At 35.4% G+C, this 16,440-nt stretch overlaps 1 protein-coding gene across 1 annotated transcript in view; it reads left to right on the top strand.

Annotated features, from left to right (window-relative positions):
- pip4k2ca (phosphatidylinositol-5-phosphate 4-kinase, type II, gamma a) overlaps nt 1-16,440 on the top strand; it is a 21,253-nt gene continuing 4,813 nt past the window's right edge. The window contains exons 1-7 of the mRNA XM_056449541.1: nt 1-400; nt 3,433-3,530; nt 4,183-4,279; nt 5,435-5,581; nt 13,740-13,886; nt 16,016-16,054; nt 16,177-16,290. Of these exons, the coding sequence (XP_056305516.1) occupies nt 239-400; nt 3,433-3,530; nt 4,183-4,279; nt 5,435-5,581; nt 13,740-13,886; nt 16,016-16,054; nt 16,177-16,290 (804 nt within the window). The 5' untranslated portion in view covers nt 1-238. The remainder of the gene's footprint in view (nt 401-3,432; nt 3,531-4,182; nt 4,280-5,434; nt 5,582-13,739; nt 13,887-16,015; nt 16,055-16,176; nt 16,291-16,440) is intronic.

Genomic DNA, 16,440 nt, shown 5'->3' with positions numbered 1-16,440 from the left:
TAAAGTTGTGGGAGGAGCGTCTGGATCACTGCCACACACTTCAGCGACCCAGTGTTGTTCACTTCCATGAAGAATCGCTTCATCTGGGCCTGTGAGTGCGAGCACAGCGGAAAACAGGCCCTCGTGGCTCGTGTTTTCTCTCGACCTTTGATTGTCAGTTAGAGGACCCGGAGCAGGAACAGAGGGAGGCGGATCCGCGAGGAAAACAGACCGCTGCGCTACAGGGGAGTGACCCGTGATGATGGCGTCTCTCGGTAACACCGGCAGCGCCTCCAGCCCGATGGTCATGCTCGCACCCAAAACCAAGACCAAAAAGAGACATTTCATGCAGCAAAAGGTGAAGGTGTTCCGGGCGAGCGACCCGATGCTCAGCGTGTTCATGTGGGGCGTAAATCATTCGGTAAGCTGGCATACGATTCACAGAACTTCCTACATCAACACAACTGCCATTTTTGAGCTAACTGTTAGCTGCAAGCACGCATATGTGGCTTTAGAGAACCGTAAAAGCAAGATGTGTGGTAATATTAATAAATCACAAGAATTGTGCGTTGTGTTATTGAATTGGGAATTGGCACATGAGGTCACGCGCAAACCGGACATTGTTTCTTTGCATGCGGCGGATTTGCAACTGTTGCTAGCGATGTCCGATTTGTGAACGAATCATTGTTTTGAATCGGATCTTCGAAAAAGATTTGGTTCGCTCCAACGTTCTCACCGATTCGTGAACGAATCAGACTGAATCTGTTGAATCATGTTGATGTTAGTATTGTTTAATCTGATGCTAATTAGCCTATATTACGGTTTCAACGAGCTTCATGTATGTATGTGTATATCAGACTCAGAAAGAGCTTTACTGACGTACATGGTATTATTGAGGTATGTTGACACACTAGGAATTTGTTTTCGTGACAGAAGTTACCACAGTGCAATAAAATGACAGTGACAGGAAAACAGATAAAGACCCAGATAATGAAGGTATAAAAATAACAATATACTCTTTTGACAAATATATGTACAGTTTTTTATTATTATATACAATCAATGTATATCTATAATAGTCATGTGTGTATATATAGGCTATACATGTGTAAATAAATGTTTTAGTGCATATGATATGCCATTCATTTCTAAGTGATTGGAACCACATGTTCATAGATATACACACTAGATATTACATACGGACCCTGAGCGAGCGTCAATATCGCCGCCATATTTGTACAGGGCTCTCGACAAAATGTCATTCAACTGCACCAGTCAAGACTAAAGCCAATCTGAAGATGCTAGACTTTTGCGCTGTGTACGGGTGTAGTAACGAGCAAACTAAGAAAACAAAGCATAAAGGCAAAACATTTCATTGGTAAGATTTAGTTTTTCTACGTTTTTGTATATTGTGAACTTTTGTGCTAAACAAATCATGTTATTGATGATTATGCACTTACTGCACTGACCATAAGGCGAAGTAGCACCAACTCGCTCTAAATACTAGGCTTATGCTAGTTTTGTTGAATAAAATCAGCAAACAATGTAAATTAAATATGATAACTAGACTCTGCGGTGCCAGAAACTTGTATTATTGTCGGCTAAGTGAAGTAATTTAAGGGTGCCTGATAACATAACAGTGCCTGCGCCTTAATGTGCATACTGTCCACCCTAAAATATTGAATATTACAAATGTTATATACTACTTAGATCAGAAAGGTGAATATGGACATTGGGACACTGGGATATCGATGGTTCAAATGAATAGATCATAATGGAGATTCATTCACAAACGAATCGCTCCCTCCATTACAATTAGAAGTGAAAGCAGGAGAGGGGGTGTGTTTCAGGACACGGATTAGATAAAATTTAACAGGGAGAGAGGATAATACATTTCAATCCACACAAACACGTGCTCTTAGTCGGCAATGCCCGTGCCGTCACTTATCCATCTATGTAGAAAAGTGATGCAAAATTATTATTTTTGTAAATGAAAAAAAAAAAAATTTTGCATACTGACCACCGGGAAAACTCCCGTTCATAGATGTATGTGTATATCTATGGCTCCGGATGGACAGTCCTCCACTGCGTCTTGGTCCCACGTTAATTTTTTACCCTGTACTAAAATGGCAGCTCTATTGGCACATTCCTTCCAATACAGTAGCAAAGGCGAATATAAAGTAAATATCTATGCCACATGCTAACAATGTAATAGTAATGTCATGATTAAAATTTTTTAAGTGTTTTTTGATTAATTGATGGTACAAAACATAAGTAACATGCCATTTTATTGTCCACATCTGCTAAAAATGAGTATAGTGATTAAAAAAAAATATAGAAAGTAGGGCTCGGCGATTATGGCAAAAATGCTATCTTGATTAATTCTTTTCCATATTGAACAATAACAATGTATACTTCAATATCAGTTGTTAATGCTTCCAGATTTAAAAGAGTACCTCAACAATGACTGAAGCCACAAAAATTAGAGGATCCATTAAATAGTATAACCTATTTTCGGTGGCCGATAATTGTTGGTGGCTGAAAATTCGATGCATCTCTAATATCAACACACTTTTAGATTCCCATTGCTGCACATTTCTGCTGTGTTATTGGCTCGTAGATCAATATAGAGTAAAAAAAGTCCAGAGCTGATCGTTGTTATTGACAAATTTTATTGCGATTCAATATAATATTGTTTACCGGCCCAGTCAATAAAAATAAAAAGTATTTTAAATTCAAGTACAGTGTCACCTTGAATGTTTTAAATGACATTAATATATGGATAAAATAATGTTTCGCCATCATTCATTAAAACGACACATTTATGTATGTCAATGGTTGTATAGATGTATCTCAAAAATGCATTTTAAAACCATACTGACCCTTGTGTATTAAAATGTATTATAAAAATAAATTATTATTCTTAACAGAAATTCATTCCCAGACATTTTTTGTTGATGTTTTCTGTAAATCATTTCGAATTATAGTCAGCATTTTTTGCTTGGAAACAGTGTAATTTTAATGTTTGCTGTGTAAATAACATACATATGTTCTTAATGCTTGAAAACCTCTTTTCGACTTTGACCAACATGTTAAATAGTACATTTTTCTTTTCTATACACATTTTTTAAAATCCAAATGTACCAATTTAGTAAAAAACACATGTAATTCATGCAGTCGATTTAGATTACTACAGTTCAGAACCAAATACGGCACAGATTCATGCCTTTTAGAGATCCTGAGGGAATAAATTGCCTTTAGGTAGCAGTTTGTTATATGGAGCATTTGCCATTGCATAATGAGAAGACTGGGATATCTTCGCCAAATGAAGTGTGTCAGAAAAGGTCATGAACCATCAAGTCATTCAGTGTTAAGATATGGGAAACCTGCTGGTACAAAGGTCATTTTCTACATTAAAAACTTGCTTTTTTTGTCCCCTCTCTGTTTTTGCAGATAAATGATTTAAATCAAGTTCCAGTGCCTGTCATGCTGCTCCCTGACGACTTCAAAGCCAACACCAAAATTAAAGTGAACAACCACCTCTTCAACAAGTATATCAAAAGCTCAATTTTTTCCACACATGTTCCACAGAAGTGATCTTATAAGTACAGGGTATCTGCAGGGTCTTAACACGTATTAAATTTCAAAAACCAAATTGTAGACCTTAAAAAGTCTTAAATCCACTGTAATATTGTGTTGTAGGTCTTAAATCATTTTAAACAGCTCTTAATGTTCCTATGTCCATGTAAATCTATTCCCAATTGGGCCAACACACATCCAATCCAATCCAATCAAACAATGTTTCAATAAAAGTTTTTTTAAAAGTTTATTTATTAACTCTATTTAATTATTAATATGATTTAATCATCATCCTAACAATAACATTTGTTTTTAAATGCCTTTTTAAAGGTTTTAACTTGGCTATTATAAAAAAATCTTTAGCGTTTAGCCTTGTTTAAGTCTTAAATTTCATTCATAATGGTCTTAAAAAAAGTCTTAAATTTGACTTGATGAAACCTGTAGAAACCCTGAATATGCTTAAATTTGTTTAGATAAATTATTGTATGACAGTGAGAAACGTAGTAATTGGCAACCACATTAAAGCAGCATTTTGCCTTTAGATGATATGAAATGCAGTGTGTGACATGCAAGATCCTAAAGGAAATTGTATGACATTTTAAACAACCCCTCTGTGCCTTACAGGGAGAATCTTCCAAGCCATTTTAAGTTCAAGGAGTATTGTCCGCAAGTCTTCAGAAACCTCAGGGAGCGATTTGGAATTGAAGATCTTGACTACCAGGTGAATTGTTTTATTATTTAAAGGGGACCTATTATGCCCCTTTTTACAAGATATAAAATAAGTCTCTGATGTCCCGAGAATGTGAAGTTTCAGCTCTAAATACCCCACAAATAATGTTTTATAACTCTTTGGAACTGACGCTTTTAGGCTTTGATCCAAATTGTGCCATTTTGGTGACTGTCGCTTTAAATTCAAATGAGATTGTGCTCTTTTGAAAAGAGGGTGGAGCTATAAATGCCTATGCATCAGCATAGTGGCAGTCAACTGAAAATGTCAAAAGAAGTGGCTCATAAAATGTCAGTCTGTTCACCTTATTCTTCACGTACGAGCTGGTGCAGCCATTTAGGTCTTTTTGGCTCGAGACTTCCGGTCTCATTCACTTCCATGCATTTTTAGACGTTCAAAACAGCTCGTTCTGCTGCTTGATGTTGCAAACTGATAAATTCTTATTAAATGATTCTGCTTTGTCTGTATAATCATGCAAACACTTGTTTGTAGAGCAAGTAGTTTGATCATTTTCTGCGGTTTATTATTCCTAGTCATTTCTCCCATAGGGAGCTGAATCGGAAATTCTGAAAATGAGAAGCACTTTCGCATTAAAAAATAAGATCAATATAGATTATAGTGTTCATATGTGCCACATAAAGCTCTATGTTTATTATGCCTCTAAGTCGTAACATTATCTTCAGCAGGTAAGGCACAAAAACTCTAATGGTGGACGGCTGCTTCCCACTCAGGGCTGTTTATACTAATGAGGGAGAGATCGTCACTAATGGGTTGGGCTTTCCCCCTCGGATGACAAGTACAGAGGGAGAATGTCAATCAAAGTGTTTCTGCAGACTGTTTTTATCAAGTCTGATTATAAAAAACAGATTTAATTAATTTTTTTTCTGTTAGAAGCCGGCTATAGCCACACACTGATGCCACACAACTGTGCCTAAACCGCTTATAAAAGTGATTTTTGCATGATAGGTTCCCTTTAAAATGCAAAACGTTTTGTGATGCCACCATATCTAATGCTTCCATTGGTTAACCAGCTTATATTCGAACTTAATCTAAATATGCATGAGAATGTATACTAGTTATAGTTTCTATGTAATAGTTTCTTTTGTTCTTGCATACAGTAAAATAAATCAGCTATATGTGTTCCATCAGGCGTCTTTGGCCCGCAGTGCTCCCATGAAAGGCGACGGACAGGGGGAAGGTCTTCTCTTCACGTCCTATGACCGCACGCTGATCGTCAAGCAGATCTCCAGTGAAGAAGTAGCCGATATGCATAACATTCTGTCCGAGTATCACCAGGTAACTCGCTACACACTGCTCATTCACACTGCTCATTCTCATTCATTCTTAAAGGGAGAGTCCAAACCGAGTCTGGTGTTGTTCCTAATGAATAATTATTCCAACATACACTGACAATAACTATCTGCTGTATCCAGAAAGTGTTATAGCTGAATGTAGGGTTGTCATGATACTAGAATAGGGTACCAATCAATACTGAAATTTTAAAAACGTCCATTTTCCGCTAACATTTGAGCTCTGTTGAGCACGTTCTTAAACAGCGCTGGTTTGCCATTGTGTTCACAAGCTCAACAGAAATGACTGTGATTGGCCATGAAGGTCATCAGTTTACAGAACTCATCTCTCTAACCATAGATACAAGGACACTGGAGCGTTTTAAAGCTGCAATTCATCAGCGGATTGCTCGTATGTTAGCTTATAGACAAACCAGCTGATCTTCATGGCTTTAAAACACTCCAGTGTCCCTGTATCTGTGTTTACTCTGCTGAGTTTGGTGAACTTATGACCTTCAGTCATTTCTGTTGAGACACAATGGAAAATCAGCGCTGTTTAAGAACGTGCTCACCAGCGCTCCAATGTTTTTAATGGCTGTTTTTAAAATTTCAGTATCGATTAGTACCGAATTCCAGTATTTTGACAAAAATAGTCTACTGTCTTGTGCTCATTAAACATTCATGAGCATTTAAAGGCAGGTTTTTTTAATGTACTTGAATTTCGCAAATACAGATTCAAGGCCTGGAAGACACTTATGGCCCGTTTCCACTGAGTGGTACGGTTCGGTTTCGTACACTTTTATGGCCGTTTCCACTGAGTGGTACGGTTCCGTTCCGTACACTTTTATGGCCGTTTCCACTAAGTGGTATGGTTCGGTTTCGTACACTTTTATGGCCGTTTCCACTAAGTGGTATGGTTCGGTTTCGTACACTTTTATGGCCGTTTCCACTGTCAAAGGGTACCTAAAAGCGAAATGTACCACTTTTTGATCACCCTTTGCAAAGGGTACCATAATGGCGGAGCTAGATGCACAACTGCATGCTATTGGTTTACAGAGATACATCACTCGCAGAAGCAGGAGAATGAAAACAAAGGAACCGCCATTTTTAAAAACATGGCCGAGACATTACACCGTGATAATATAAACATATAATAACAAGCCATGGTCGACCCGAGCTCAAACAAACCTTGTCGTTGTCTTGATGAACAGCCATAAAGCCCAAAACAAAATCTGCCGTGTCCTGTTGCTGTTTTACAAGCTAGTCTAAAAGTGCAAGCGGTTTCACTTTCTCGAAAGAGCTTGCTGTGCGTCGTTATTTGAAATAACGAATGCTTTGAGTTCATATTAATAACCTGCGTATGATTATTGAACTGCTCTGATATCCGATCCTTTCAGAAAGAGACAAACTCAAGAGTAAAGCACAGGAAAAACAAAGGAGAAGCCAGAAAAAACAGCCGCAAATGATGCTTCTGCAATATAAAACATGAACAAACTGTCATGTTTAACTATTATCATCGCCTTTTGGACTAATATGAACGGAATTACTCTAACAAGAGGTTACATGTGGTGCTGTAGATTAAAGACACAGATGAGAGGTTTGCATTGACTGTAGGCTATATTTCATGTTGTTTTTTTTAACCCAAATAAGGACTAAATGTATGCTGTGTGAACTTTATCTGTAATTGGTAACATATCGGAGACTGTAAGGGTCAATGTGTGTTCATATATGTTGCATTTATTTATTAATTTATATAATCGCAGACGTTACAGTAGGCTATTTCATTGTTCAGGTCATTGATCTGCAGTTATAATCAAATCCTGGTAATAGAAAGGTTAATAATGAACACTTATTCACAAGTATTTAGGTGTAGAAAGCATCTGTTTCGTGAGAAGTGCTTCTCGTAAGATATCTGAACGACCCGTACAGCTTTACTTTGACATCTCCTTGAGTAAAAATGACATCGTCTGAAACTTTCTGTTGTACACCACGCCCACCAAAAGGGTATTCTTTTGGCAGTGGAAACGTGACCCGTACCGTATCGTACTGTACCTCTTAGTGGAAACGGGTTTTTAGGCCCAATCCCAATTCTACCCCTTAGCCCTTCCCCTTACCCGGAAGTTCACATGTAGGGGTAGGGGTGTCCCAATTCTCTTAAGCTTGAAGGCATAGGGCTAAGGGGAAGGGCTAGATAGCCCTCGGAAGATTTGGAGATTTTTCAGGACCACACTAGAAACCAAGGGGAACGACAATTTCCTAGAATACACCAGCTACAACAGCAGCATGGCTGCACACGGAAGTCAGGAGATGCACAAATTAGTATTTTTTTTTTTGTCATTATCACAAATTTTTACAACAAAAAAAGCACATGTTTTTATACGTTCATAACTGTGTTTGTGTTTTACCGTCATGCTTTGAAAAAAAAAATGCTAGAATAAAAACTGTAGTCTGTAATCCCCAATAATAACTCCTGTAAAGTAGTACCACAGCATACTGTCACTCGATGACACTGGAAAACCCTGTCAGAAAAGTCTAGTGGCTGGGAATGGGCTTTTTACAGTGTCTGCTATAATGTTAATGTTGTTTTCGTGTGTTTGCATAGATGAATATGGCCACAGTGTCAATGCACAGTACAGTTATGATCTTACTGCCACATTATATCCTTATATGGTAACATGATATCGCTGCCTTCAGTGATTTCCTGAATATAAATACCAAAAAATAAAGCAACTGAAATAACTAAAAGAAATTCATGAAAGTATAAAACCTCCTTCACTTGAGTGTGAAGTCCTTTTTTTTGGCGCACTATCCATTTAAGTGTTCTAGTCAGTATGTACTGCTGTCCATCCGTTCATATTAATGCATAACTTCTCCACCAGAAACTAGCATGTCAACAAATCCGTGAGGAGCCACTGACCTCTTTATTAAACTTTAGCTTCAGTAACTAAAAAGCTGGGTTGCAAAACAGTACTGGCACGTCGTATGCCAAACTACTTCAACTAGAATTGAACTGCGAATCATTATAGTTCACACATTACACAAGTGCGCCTTTGTTGGCGATATGATCAGACTAAAGAATTCAGGCTCCAGCTATTTTCAATGTTTTATTACCCAGCTGGGATCCTGCACGCCCTGTTGTTTATTTCCTTTGTACACATTTTCATGCTCCATCATTTTCATGTTCCACCGCACTTCCTTAAAATAGGTAAATTCCTCTTCTCTTGTTCCACAATGAGCTTTGTTGATGCTTATTTAAAGGGATAGTTCACCCAAATCTGAATAATCAGTCGTTTACTAACCCTTTACTTGTTTCAAACCTGTTTGACTTTCTTCTGTTGAACACAAAAGAAGATATTTTGAAGAATGCTGGGAAACCGGTAACGATTGACTTTCATAGGATTAGTTTTTTTTCTACTATGGAAGTCAATGGTTACCGGTTTTCTGCATTCTTCAAAATGTCTTCTTTTGTGTTCAACAGAAGAAAGAAACTCAAAGGTTTATAACCACTCAAGGAAGCGTAAATATGGTTACAGGTTTTCAGCTTTCTTCAAAATATCTTCTTTAGAGGTTTATAACCACTTGAAGGTGACTAAATAGTAAGTGAATTTTCATTTTTGGGTAAGCTATCTAAAAACTTGCTGAATCGCTCTACCCTGCTGCTGTATTGGTTCATATTAGCTGTCAATCACTCAACGCTTCCCGCGTTCAGATAACAGGGAGCTTCTGTTACTGCAGGAAATGCAAACGGCTGAAGAGTGAAAAGTGCACAGGTTTGCAAACCTCACCTAAAGTTAGAATAATAATAATGGCGCAGATGACAGCGATCATGACATGAGGTAAATGTTTATCCGCCAGCTGAGATCAATCGAGTATTTTCTGAGAAGGTGCCCGAATCTCGATGCGTTGCATTTACCGCGTGTTCAGCGCAAATGTCCGCTAAATATAAAATCTAACACTGTACACATCATCGCCAAAGAAACTCACCTTTACTAAGTTTACACTGAAACTACGGCTCATAACAAACAGCGGAATTGCGCTGGTGGTCATCGCGAGAATCCTGCTCTGTCTGCTCATAAATTGGTGCGGCTGACTCGCCTGCTTTATTCCACCAACACAGAGAAATGAAGATCAGCTCATAACGAGACTGAGCATTTACAATGACCCAAACCAAAACTTTTAAAGAGTGATAGAAGTGAGACTTTCTTTTGTCCGTTCTTCCTTGAGATGTATATTATTTTGCTATTGAAAGTAATACCATGATATTATACCGTCACCGTTCAAAAGATGAAAAATACCGTGATATTAATTTTAGGTCATATCGCCCACCCCTAATAAGAGTTATATTTTACTGGTCATTTGATCGTCACTATAACAGTGATGCTTTAGGTCCATATGAATTTTGCAATGTGAATGGAAAATCCAGGTATAAAAAACAAAATCAATATAAAAATAAATGTTCTATAAATAAAACAAATTTTTTTTTATTTAAGTTGAATAAATAAATAATTGTGCTTTACACCTATTTAAATTAAGATGTGGACTAGTGTCTGTAAATATTAAACCAGTTTTAGTATTTTATCATTAGTATGATTGCTAAACATTTACTTTTTTGAAAAAGTATTGTAATAAATTACTTACTTTAATAGGTTTCTTGCGATTACGAAAAATGGTAACTGTTAAAATGGAGTAAATACAAAAGAATACAAATTGGGGGGAAAATAATGTAAATATAAAATGCAATTAATAAAATAATAACAGTAACACATCCATTCAATAGTTTAGGGTAAAATAGAATTTGTCATATTTAGTAAAGGATTAAATATTTTCAGTTAGGGAATAATTAATTGATCTATAGTGACATTTAAATATTTTTAAAGGATTTCAATTTTAAATTAATGCTTAAATTGTTTTAATTGTTAAATTAATCCTGTAAAAAGGTTTCACAAACATATTTATTTGCAGCAAATAAGCATAACTATTTAAGTGACTTCTGAAAGATCATGTGACACTCGGGTAATGATGTTGAAAAATCAGTTTTGAAACCCAGCAATGAATTAAATAAAAATTAAAAATAAATATATAAAAATTTGTTTTAAATTCTAATCAGATAGATAGCAGACGGATAGATAGACAGACAGACGGATGAAGACTAGACTAGATAGACAGTCCAAAGACAGGCGCTATAGGTGAATTCACACACATACACTCCATTCACATTAATCATAGGTGAATTGAATAAACTAAATTGGCTGTAGTGTATGAGTGTGTATGGAAGTTTCCCAGTACTGGGTTGCACCTGGAGAGCATCCGCTGTGTAAAACATATGCTGGATAAGTTGGCGGTTCGTTTTGCTGTGGCAACCCCTGATGAATAAAGGGACTAAGCCGAAGGAAAATGATCAGATTGATTGATTGATTTTTTATTTAATTAAAATTTATTTTTTTTTTTGATTAAATTTGTGCAAATCTTGGCTTTAAAAACATACCAACCCCAAACTTTAAAAAAAAGGTCTACTTTATTTATGAAACACAAGTCAATAATATTCAGCGTATACAAAAGTGCCATTTTAGTTTTTTTTTTTTCAACATTTTTATAAACGTAAATAAAGACTTAAGCCCCACTTAAACACTTAAAGTCTCCTTACTCCACATAAGTAACTCGTTTGACAACTTAAATTAATGTATCTACATATAAAAAGTACACAACTCCTGACAATAGAGGATAAACAACATTGATTCATTAATTCAATTTCCTTCGGTTAGTGTCTGATTTATCAGAGGTTGCCACAGCGGAATGAACCACCTACTACTCCAGCATATGTTTTTACGCAGCGGATGCCCTTCCAGCTGCAACCCAGTTCTGGGAAACGATAAACAACATGTATAACAGAAAAACAAATGAACAAACTGGCAAAAAATAAGTGACAGTCAAACTCTTTGGTGAGTGTTTTCACTGTAAACAAGTCAGAGTGGCACAAATGCTGTGACAATAGTATGGGTGAGCATTTTTTTTTTGGGGTCAGTTTCCATTGCAGCTGAATGAGCAGATTTTAATCGATGCTGTGCTTCTGCATTTGTGCTGCCCTGAGGGTCCGTCTAACACTTTTCTTGATATCTATAACAACAACAAAATACTTCCTGCGTGATTCTTCCCTCATATTCAAACACAGTGCGCTCATGTTTAACTGGTGCAGGTGTGCGCTGATGCGGACATGGAAAAACAACATTGTCATTTATTAACCCTCTGGGCTTGTTTTGCTGCCCGGATACCATATGGGTGATACTATAATTAGAGATGCATTTTGCATTTCAAAAGGTTCAGGAAATAAAAGGCTATTCTCTAAAAGAAATCCAGTATTTTATTGAAAAAATTAAATTTAATAAACATATACTTGTCTAGGGCTGGGCGATTTGGCCTAAAATCTAAATCTCGATTAATTGAACATTTTAACTCGATTATGATTAATGAATATATATAAATATATTATAAATAATATAAATATAATTATATTATATTATATATATATATATTATTTTTTTTTTTTTTATTATTATTTTTTTTTTTCGGCTTCATACTTCACTAAAGCGGTTTGTACAGTAAATACAGTATGCTCACACATTACAAGTGAGAGATTTTTGAATGAAGGCTGCATTACTTGATTTTAAAATAATTGAAGGATACACATCTACTATCTGTGATTATTTATTGAGCATCATAGTTGAACAACCGAAATTAAAACACACATTGCCTAAAACCAAGTCACCTTTGTCTTATAAAAAAAGTGAAAATAATTAACTTGCACTTTTGGATACAAAATTTATTATTTTCAGTGTTTTTCATATTACAAGTAGAAATTAAGCAGTAACTCTTCTAAATAAAATAATACTTGTATATCCTGTAAATAATATTTTAAATGGCGCATTTATTGCATCTTCTGTAAACAAATATTTTAATGTAAATAATAATTTGAATGTAATGGAAAATTATTTAAAATGTAATAAGTTGTAAACCTTTTCAGTTACTTTATAAAAGTAAAGTAACTGATTACATCTGATTACTTTTTGATTACTTTAAAGTTTTTAATGGATATTTTCAACTAAATCATTTTCGAGTATTTATACCAAGCAGGAGTGAGGGTTGTGTGTGTGGTGTGTATATATATATATATATATATATATATATATATATATATATATATATATATATATATATATATATATATATATATATATATATATATATATATATATATATATATATATATATATATATATATGAACAACAAGTAAACGTTTGGTCATAGTTATAATAAACCAAAAAAAATCACATCCCAAATAACACAAAGCAGTCAGGTTCGTCACTTCTTTGGGCTCCCCATTGGAGATTTAAGTTCTCTCAATTTGTTTTTAGTTTCTTAACTTGCCATGCATTTGAGCTCTCTTAGTCACCGTACTTTGGACACCAAATGTGTCTACAATCACCCATAGTTTAATTTGTTGTTTCTAAATGGTGTACCACTAGCGTTAGCATATGACCTGTTGCGTATACTGTATATAACAAAGTCCCTTTAAGGTAAGTAATTTCACTTGGCAACTATCTTTGAAACACCTCTCGGGCAGTATGCTCGGGCATTCTGTTTGAATGGGGAAACACCAAATTCTCCAAAATTGCTTGCCAAGCTTACGATTAAATTTCATATTACTACTCACCAATAAAATTGAACAACAACTGCCTCTTTAGTTTCATATCTAAATTCTTGTTATCTTACTTATTGTTATATATTCCTATTTATTGTTATATTGTTTTTTGACTTGTAGGCGCTTTGAGCTTGAGAAAAGCGCATTAAAAATCAAATTTATTATTATTATTATTATTTATATTTTTTTATTATTATTATAAAATTTCCAAATCACACAAAATCACATCTGGTCCAAGCCCCTACCCCAGAGTATTGTCAATCTATAGTGATCGATGATTGGCTCCAGTACTAGAAGTCGGAATTTTTCCCCATATAGTAATTGATGATTGGCTCCTGTACTAGTAGGCGGGGCTTTATTCTCCATTTTGATAGTTACACTTTTCCCCATTCAAAAAGATGCGGGTGACATGTCTTGTGTATTCTATAGTCTTTGTATATAATTAGTTGTGTCTTGTGTTCTCCTCAGCATATAGTGAAGTGTCATGGCAGCACGCTCCTCCCTCAGTTTCTGGGCATGTACCGCATTACCGTGGAGAGCGAAGACACGTACCTGATCGTCATGAGGAACATGTTCAGCCACAGACTCCTCGTTCACAGAAAATACGATCTGAAGGTAAAAACAAACAAAGAACAATTCCTGACTGCAGAAATAAGAGATTCCTTAGGATGTCTTTGCACACATCATTAACTTCTCAAGCAATAAGCGAACAGCAGCTATATAAAGTTTCACATGCGGTTAAGAGATTTAGGTTGAAATGATTGTTAGTAGATCATGGAAAGTAGCTCAGATATAGCTGTTATTGAGGTTGAAAATTATTGATGAAATTTCAGCCTAGTTCATTCATTCATTCGTTTAATTATTCATTCATTCATGTTCTTCAGCTTAATCTCTGACAGAGTTGGGTGTAACGCATTCCACAGTAATGTGTTACTGTATTCTAATTACATTTTGAGCAACTCTGTAATGTTATGAATTACATTTTACTAGTGGTGGGACGTTATAATGCTGAATTAACGTGAGACTCTTATCGGGCGATTAAAAAAAAAATATATATAAATATATATATATAGCCGTTTATCTATTCTCAAAGTTGGGTTGGGAGTTGGGTCTATTCTACGCAAGCTACAGTATGATGACTTTCACCTTGATATTTTAGCGCGGATGTATACCTGGCCGAATTGCACTGTAGGTGGTGAGAACGAGTCTTCGAACCTGTGTGTATTCCTACTGTGAAATTACCAGATCAAACGTGACATGCTAACAAGCATGCAGTTCACTAGAGAATCTGATTAATGTTAGCTATACATCTAACTATCGGACACATGTAGAGTTTATGCATTCAAGTAAAACATACAAATAAAATGGACCGGGTGCTTTTTAAAATGAATGGCGGTGAATGAAAGTCAAACTGGTGAGCGTCTGACAAAAAGTGCCCTTCTGAATCAAATCAGCAGGATGCCCTTCTGGATCTTTCACTTACTTCGAAGACGCTACTGACTACGCTTACATGGACATCTGTAATGTAGTTATTTGCCTTAATAGACAGTAGTATAATTAAGGTGTTTAGGTGAAGTGCTTTCATGTAATTTTGGGTGACTTCAACTGCAGTTCGGCAGTTTCACCTTCACTCATAAAAATTTCATTCATGCCCCCGTGACAAACCGGGGTATTAGACTAAAATTTATTAGAATAAAAACTTCTGCATTTCGTTGTGTGTGCGTGTGCGTGCGTGGTCCTTTACTGACACCCGCGTGTCTTATTGAACATCATTTATTTTCATCACCAATTTTCATAGTAGAACAGTTTCTCAAGCAGTTTGTGATGCATTTTGGAAACAGGAGATGAGACCCTGGTCTAATGCGCCACCTGGCTTGAGAAACCCATTCTCAAAGACTTACTTTTAGTCATTATTTGGGTAGCACACACATTCTGAATGCCTTCGGCAGAATTCAAATGAGCCATTTTAATCTAGATTAATCTAGATTAATTCCAAGATTACAGTGAGATTAATCTAGATAAAAAAAATCTATGCCCACCTATACATTTTACATTTGTGTAATTTGATTACAGTTACCAAAGTCAATGTCATTGCGTTACTTGCATTACAAATATAATATTTAGAAGAAAAAATGCTTCTTTTAAATCACGTTTTCCACTGCAGCGTCAGTTAATAATCATTCGCTATTAAATAGCTGGAGCTGAAATAGCTGCTGTCGAGAGTGGTTGCTTCTTCAAGTGGAAATACAGACATTACTTTGATTTTATTGAGCAAAAAAAACAAACAAAAATTGCTGTGAAATACATTCTATGCCCTATACGCGCACTCTTGCATGTTAGGAACGCATATACAGGTATATAGAAGGGTACTTTATCATGTTTATAAATGTCAAAGGAACAGCATTTGTTGAATTAAAAAAATAGCATTAAAGTCTTTACAATCACTTTTGAATGCATCTTTGTTGAATAAAATGTTTAATTTAATGTTGTTGTAAAAAAAAAAGTTTTAACTTTACTGTATATCGTAATATATTAATAGTACTACTAGCAATTATAAAAATAATACTTCTATCTGTTAGCAAGTATGCAAATTTTTATTTATTTAATGCTATTTTGGTTATGTGCCACAAGGGGGTGATATTGCACTCATTATTTTCAAAAAGCCCCATATGGTTCAATCCTGGGCAATCAGGACTGTCTTTAAAAGTGTCATTTTGTGTTCTGTTTTTTTTTTTCTTCTCCAGGGTTCTCTGGTAGATCGTGAAGCCAGTGACAAAGAGAAGGTAAAATGTCATTTTTCAAGTGTGTGTGTGTGTGTGTGTGTGTGTGTTTGTTTATTTATTTATTTATTATTATTATTTTTATTATTATTATAATTTTTACTTATTTATTTTTTCTAATGCAGGTAAAAGAGCTGCCCACTTTTAAAGACATGGATTTCAGAAATAACATGCAGAAGGTTTATGTGACAGAGGAACAGAAAGAGAAGATCTTGGAGAAGCTCAATCGAGATGTAGAGGTAAAGAACAGTTTTAAATGTGATTGAATGACAAAATACAGAAGTCTGTTTCTGATATGGATTTAAAAATAATCACAAAATTACAATTTAGCTATTATTTTTCAAAATTACAAGTTCATATTTACTTCAGAAATCCAAGTTTTATTTTAA

The sequence above is a fragment of the Danio aesculapii genome, chromosome 23, assembly GCF_903798145.1.
Source record: "Danio aesculapii chromosome 23, fDanAes4.1, whole genome shotgun sequence".
In the NCBI taxonomy this organism is placed as follows: domain Eukaryota; kingdom Metazoa; phylum Chordata; class Actinopteri; order Cypriniformes; family Danionidae; genus Danio; species Danio aesculapii.
Note: the sequence above shows the minus strand (reverse complement) of the source record. Positions and strands in the feature narration are given on the sequence as shown.